We start from the raw sequence: 6,826 nt of genomic DNA on the forward strand, positions 1-6,826 counted from the left end.
TTCGGCTGTAACATAGCTACTAAGCCACCCGAAGGAAGCACTAGGGCTGAGATACTCCCAGGTTCTCCAAGCCTAAACAAGAGCAGTCGAGATGCTGAGGTTGGGTTCGAACCAGGGACCTTTATCATCAACATCGGCGTTGGCATTGATGCTTCACTACCGTACAACCGCGGACCTTCCTCTCAGCAAGATCGCCCTCAACCACTGAACTATCTGGATCAGTCCCCGATCCTCCGTCAACCGCATGTTCTACTTGACATGGCCTTGTGCAGTGAAATTCAGCCGGATTAAGTTGAGTCTCCTATCAAAACCAAATCCATATGTAAATTAGAGTATTTGTGAAATTTTGACATTAATTTCTTCTTGTTTCGTACTTTGCGAGCAGCTCAGGTCATACGGGTATGTTATCTCAATTGGAACTGAATAATTCTATTCCCTTCTTAAAGTTTAAATTGGGAGATGGTAGGCACCATACTATATTTCATAGCTTCGCTAGTGTAATTTTCTTCGTCCTCTCACATTGTAGGTGCGTCATGGTCAGTTATCATGACGTTCAAACTGTACCTAAACTCGCTCCCGGTTACATCCATGCCACACCGCGAGATATCCTGAAGTGGTTTGAGGACGCACCACCCTCCTCTCGCATTGAGTTTGTTTGCGGTCTGCTTCGTCTATGCAGCCCTTCGGAATTACGCTTTTTTGGAAGCTGTCTTGAAGAACTGGCGCGCCTTCACTACGAAGACCTTCGTGAATTGGAGTCTTTAGCCAACTCGACCGTTGAAGCCAGCAGTGACGAGTGTCTTTCAACCCTGGTACATGATTCTCTGTATAAATCACCACCAGCTGCAGAGGATTTGAATTGTAATAACCAGATCGAGACAACAAACCTCAGACTCGGCTCTCTTCCATTATCCTTGCGTGTGCTGGCAACGAATTCCACCCTGAGATCTCAGCTGATATTTCGCTTGTCATTGTTACAGTCCAGCAACGTAACCAGCGCCAATGCATACTTTGAGGCTCTGATAACAGATAAGTCTATTTCATCCGATTTCGTGTTGGTGTACGAACCTGTCCCACCGCTCGGGCGAAATTCCCCGTGTTCATCTTCAAACGAAAGTGAGGATGAATCACTACACTTACCTGCACTAAGTGCGTCCGAACGACGTGTGGTTGAAGAGCTCCTCTTGCTGTATACTTTGGCAGCGTTTCACCCAGCATTTACTTTTGATCATCGATATCGTCTCTCCGCATGTTTGTCCAAGTTACGTAGTTGGGCTGCGCGACTCAAAGGGGAACCAAAGGCATCTCCGTGCCATCAACCCCACCGGTCCTACCAGAGTGCATCGACCAGTCCATCTCGGCACAGCCGGCAGTCCCGACAACCTCAACACTCGTGCACTGATTCTCACGGCTCGCGTTCTCATCACAACTTACCTTCTCCAGCAAAATCTTTATGTGGTACACCGGATTGTGACCTCTGTGCTCTGGTATCAACGCAGCCCTATGTAACTCCAGGTTCAGCAGGAATACGCTCAACAAACGCATCTTCATTGCTTGTAAGTTTCAGGTCTGTTCGCCCTTGGTATCTAGCCCTCGGGTTCCTATGCTACATTATCGATGGGATTTTTCAGCAAGTGTGGAATCAGGTTGATGTCGGTGTTTCCGATATTGGTCATTTTTTACATTCATTCGGGTGCTGCAATGCGCGTGCTACAATTGATAATGTTACATAAGCTAATATTCGCTTGCCGCTAGAAAGTTCAGTCTTGAGTCCTACGGTACGTGAAGTCCGTCGCCACGAGTACTTTGTCCCCATCCGACATTCTGCCCAAGATGAAATACTGAGCATCCGTCGCTACAATTTGCCTGAAGGAAATGCATGTGCTGATGGACCCAAGGTACGCTTCATTTAAGCGTTGCTGAGTCATTATGTTACCGCTTCACGTCTAAGGATAGTGATTGCGGGGCCTGCGAAGGACCTGAGTAAATCAGTGTAGTTGTCGATTGAGTCGCGCACCGCCTGCTTGTCATGCACGTTCCTAGGATACACGTCGGCAAAATTGATTTTAGAAGACCACCTTAACTGTGGCGGTGTTTATTTCTCGTTGGGATGGAAATCGATTGTTTCAAAGAGGTTTTGGTAAGTAATGATAAGTAATAATCTTACTGAACCGATGACTACTCAATTGGCTCCAAAAATCTTCCAAACCTTCTAATTGGATGTGCTCTTAGTACTTGGCTGACACGCCCTACGATACGTAGTGCACTCACAAACCATACTAATCCACTGAGGTTCTTTCACTACACACATTCGTCACTATGGTTCACAAGTGATGTTGAATAGGACTATCACTTACGTAACGTCATACTGTAATGAATCAAGTACGCTGAACCGAAGTATGCATGGAAAGCCACTTTGGTAGGCTGGCGGACATTCAAAGTTGTTCTGCAGACACGAAATATAATTTGTTCTCTGTTTGTTATCACGCGCAATTACGACCCACAGCGATGACTCCCCGAATGGCGGACACCTAACCAAATAATTTTCATGGACGATAGTGTGCTGAAATCTTTATTTGCATGTACGTTCGGTTATTTCAGCCCATGTAGCCGCAGTTGGTTGGAGTCTACTAAACAACTAAACGGTATCATTTTATCTCGTTAATGCGCTGGGATGTAGTGATTGGCTCATTGCTGGTTCTAACCTAATTTCGTGTAAGTCGACGAAAAGTCCAGGTCAGTCCAACAGCTACTGCGTCAAGGTGTCACCTACTTCACCTAAGTTTGTCTACAGCGTACATGTAATTCAACTAGTACTTTGATTGTGTATACATGCGATCCAGTATAACATCTGCGTGCTCTCCCCTGATGCCCGAACGACCAAAAATTTCGAACCGTATTCGGTATGGTATAGGTCAAAATTTAGATTTCGAGGTCAGCTTAAGGTGTGCATTACTGGCACACGGAAAACAGAACACTTGCAGCAATCTTAGTACGATGACGTAAAATGTCCACCCCCAAGGGAATCGCTTCCAAAGAAAGGCTACCCCATTGAGGGTACACGCTAGCGTCCGCTGTTCAGCACTGCTTGATGTAGATTCTCTCCTAGGAGGACCTTCCTATGTAGCCCGGTACTCTGGGAGATTTCGTGCAGAAATAATCACTAACGCGGCAGGCTGGTTTGTTGGGTCTTTTAGATCCTAAAGATTTGTGACCGGCGGTCATTCAGGAAATTTAGAACGTGGCACTTCGACCGAAAAGTTCCATCGCCAAATCTGATGGTAAAAATATGGTGCCCAAAAGACCGATCTGTGCAATCAGGATAGCGCAGGATAGCAGCAGGCTATCAAAATCAGACAACACACAGAACGATTGTTGTCGTGAACGGGACGGAATTATTCCCCATTGTCTAAATTCACCTAGATGACACTCGAAAGTTTATCATGGTAGTCCATCGGATTATGGAAACCAACAAAGGGTCGAACTTCACATGGGGAACACGTTCGATTTTTACTTAGTTTATACTGTTTCAACTCCAAGCAAAGGAATTATAATATCAAGAGCAGGAAAGCCTATCGCACCTCTGCTACACATGGTTCACCGGTTGGTTCTCATCATGAAAAACAAACCACTGGAAGGAGACTTTCTTTCCGAGCCTACTACTCGCACGAGAATAAGATAGCCGACGGGGCGTAAATCCAAGACATTTTTGTGCAACCGCACTGGTCGATCTGCATTACCTCGCTGTACCTGGACACTCAGGCGTCGGTCACACATTGAGAACATCTAGGCGGTAGTGCTAGACAACAAGGAAGCACTTACTCAGTTGGTCTGTCAGTGGCGCGTACATTGTAAAGCCAAACAACGAATCATTTGACTATTAAGTCTTGCAATTATATCTTGGTTAACCGTATTCACAAGAGCGACGAATGTAAGCCCAGAGTGGCAGAACCATACCCGTGCTTGCATGCTTAACCTCCGTAGTAATGTATAATTGGTATGTGAATGTGTATGGATCTGCTTTGTCATTGTTAGGGTAGTCGCGCTTACTTTGAAACCAATAATAAAGCAGTCACATAACTAAATCACCATACATAATGGTGATAGGGACAATTTGACGGGTCGTTTAGCTAAGTTCATTCATCTGGTATTAATACTTAAAAGTATGTGGTCAGAATTTTGGATACAATGTGGCGGGAACGGATTAGTCGTAAGTGTAGGAGAAGCATACTCGACTCCGCATGATTCTGGGCCTTCGGACAATCAGCTCGTAATAGTGTTGTGTGGGTGTACTGATTCTTGTGTTATGATTGGCCTTTAGTTTTTTTTTACTACAGATTAGAATTTACCAAGACAGCTGAATCACCACCGATATTTGTTTAATGGTCTAAATTGAGTCTTTGTAGTCAGCCTTGTTATATCTATCTGACCATTGTTACACATCACCCTTGGGTTTTAGAGGCGGCACTTACATACATATCTGGTCCAACGGCAGCTGAGAATTTTCGGTAACAGTTTTATTTAGCTTCGATTCTGTTTCGGGACAAAACAAGAAACGACTAAATACTGGATCAGCAGGTATCGGATTGAGCTTGCTGCTTTCGAACGAAGGGTCCGTGATTGCACAAAGCTGCATGAATATGAGGCTGATAAGATGCTTTCATATTTAGGAGTGTTTAATTCCGAGCTGCGCTCTCGTTTAAGGGCGAAATTCGGCTATGAATTCCTTAGGATGACAATCGTTTTGGCGAGAAATTCGTCGTGGTTGAAAGACTGCGCAGTGTCTCGGAAACTGAACCTAATGAAAAGCACACTAAAATGAAAAAACACAAACTGTGTCATTAGTTTATGGTATTCCAGAGGACCAAAAGTCATCCGGATCGATCAAACCAATTTTAATTTGTTTTACTCCAGGAATTATGGAAGGTCTAAAGGAGACGAGAACGATAGCAAGTCGTTGGATCGATGTAAACAGTATTGGGACAGTCCAGAAGGAAGGATTAGCGAGCTTTTCCATCAAATGCAGTCGATTCGTTCAATCAATGGTCAAAGTGATTGTTGACCTAAGCTCATAAAACCATACGACTCATGCAATCTTACTTGACAATGCACCAAGTCGTGTGAGCTTGGATACTGATGTCAACGACACGACCTTGAAGGTATGCAGATTAGACTCGTTGGATTCGGAACAAGTCGTCTAGATTGTTGTCAGTGAAGATAGAAACTCATCAATCTATGGTCCCGTGTTTTACGGTGATCTCGATATAATCGTCCGGCTGAATGAATGACTCATACATGTGCTTGGCATAATGACCGTTCAGCTATCGTAGGTAAAAAAAAACTGCGGGTTGCGCACAGTCCTATACAATGTCCTATTTGGTCGAGGGCTTTTCAAACAACCACTGATGTCAGTGGTGTGCATGGGAACCTTTAATTAGGACTCCAACGAACTGTCATTTTTGCATTTCTTCATACAACTGTGCAGTCCAACAACTACTGTGTTTCCTTGGGTTGGTATTCAAGATGTCGAAGAAAGTTTTCCTTCGTCAGAAGTATTCCGTAAAAGGTCTTTTACAGCTGAAGATGTGGCGGATTTTCGGTGGCAATTCATAGATGTCCATGTTCTGCTGTTGCGGAGAATTTCGCCAACTCATGCAGCATAGATGTTTGTTGGTTTGTTCGCCGGTTTGCAGACTTTTCATCGCCAACCGTAAAAATGCACTGTCACCTCGATTGGTGATGAAATGTTTGCAGTCCACTCCCCATGCTCAGCGAACATTCCTAGTGAATTGTCGATCAAAATGTTCGATTGTTTGGCTGTGCTGATTCTTTTCCTCTATTCTCTCATTCCCCATTTTGTTGTTTCCGTTTTGCGCCTATACTATACTTCTCGTTTTGGCCTGAATGTAGACCGCTCTTGCGTGAGTTTCGCTTGTGGCCTCATTGCCTTGAGTCGGCGTGAACTTCGGGATTCCGTTTGGAATTAGCAGTTCCTTAACCGGTATGTAGAAGCGGGCGTAATCCCACGGTTTGAGGTTTGTACGATTTTGTTATTGTATTACCTTATCGTGTCGCATTTGTTGATAAACCTCCATTTAAACAATTTGACTTTTGGGGTTTTGCGTGTAACTCAACCTGGCGTAGATGTTTGCTAGAAACAGTCAATAGGCTGACTAGCGAGAGAAGTTAAGATAAGCCGGCCTCATTGGATTTTCTCGAAGTTCGCGCAACACGCAATACTTCCAGACGTTACTAAAAGGTACTTCTAGTTTCGCGCACTTCATTACTTCCTTAGCTGCAAAGCTCTGTAAACATACTGGACTTGAGTCATCATCATCATCATCGACAGCATGACATCAGTATTCAACACCGATGCTTCACTGCCGTACAACCATGACTTATTTGAAAGCCTTACTGTGAAGAAAAGAATAAAGGTGGATGGGAGAGGGACTTAGTGCTAGCTTAACACAATCATTCCGAGGTGCCTACACCTCCAGACATTCACTCAGGCAATCTGGACAGAAACTGACAACAAGAACGCCACCGACATCGGTTGGCAGACATATATTGCAGTGTCTCCAACCAGACACAGGGAGGATCACGCGGTCCCCATCCTGGAGGGCGAGTAGCACCGACAGCACCCAAGCGTCTCGCGATCTCCTTCATACTCCTCCGCCAAGTCAAGGGTTGGCCACCTCTCTGTTTACGCCACTCCGAATTGGCCATGGAAAACAGTACTCTGTTCGGCAAACGATGGTTCGGCATACGTAACACATGTCCCAACCAACACAGCTTCTGGCGCTGGACACATTCTTCAATGGAAGTA

At 44.8% G+C, this 6,826-nt stretch overlaps 1 protein-coding gene across 1 annotated transcript in view; it reads left to right on the forward strand.

The window, feature by feature from the left end:
• T265_15399 (hypothetical protein) overlaps window positions 1-6,826 on the forward strand; it is a gene marked incomplete at both ends in the record, with an annotated part of 20,979 nt that continues 14,153 nt past the window's right edge. The window contains 2 exons of the mRNA XM_009177913.1: window positions 1-266; window positions 527-1,556. Of these exons, the coding sequence (XP_009176177.1) occupies window positions 1-266; window positions 527-1,556 (1,296 nt within the window). The remainder of the gene's footprint in view (window positions 267-526; window positions 1,557-6,826) is intronic.

The sequence above is a fragment of the Opisthorchis viverrini genome (genome assembly GCF_000715545.1).
Source record: "Opisthorchis viverrini unplaced genomic scaffold opera_v5_485, whole genome shotgun sequence".
Lineage (NCBI taxonomy): Eukaryota > Metazoa > Platyhelminthes > Trematoda > Opisthorchiida > Opisthorchiidae > Opisthorchis > Opisthorchis viverrini.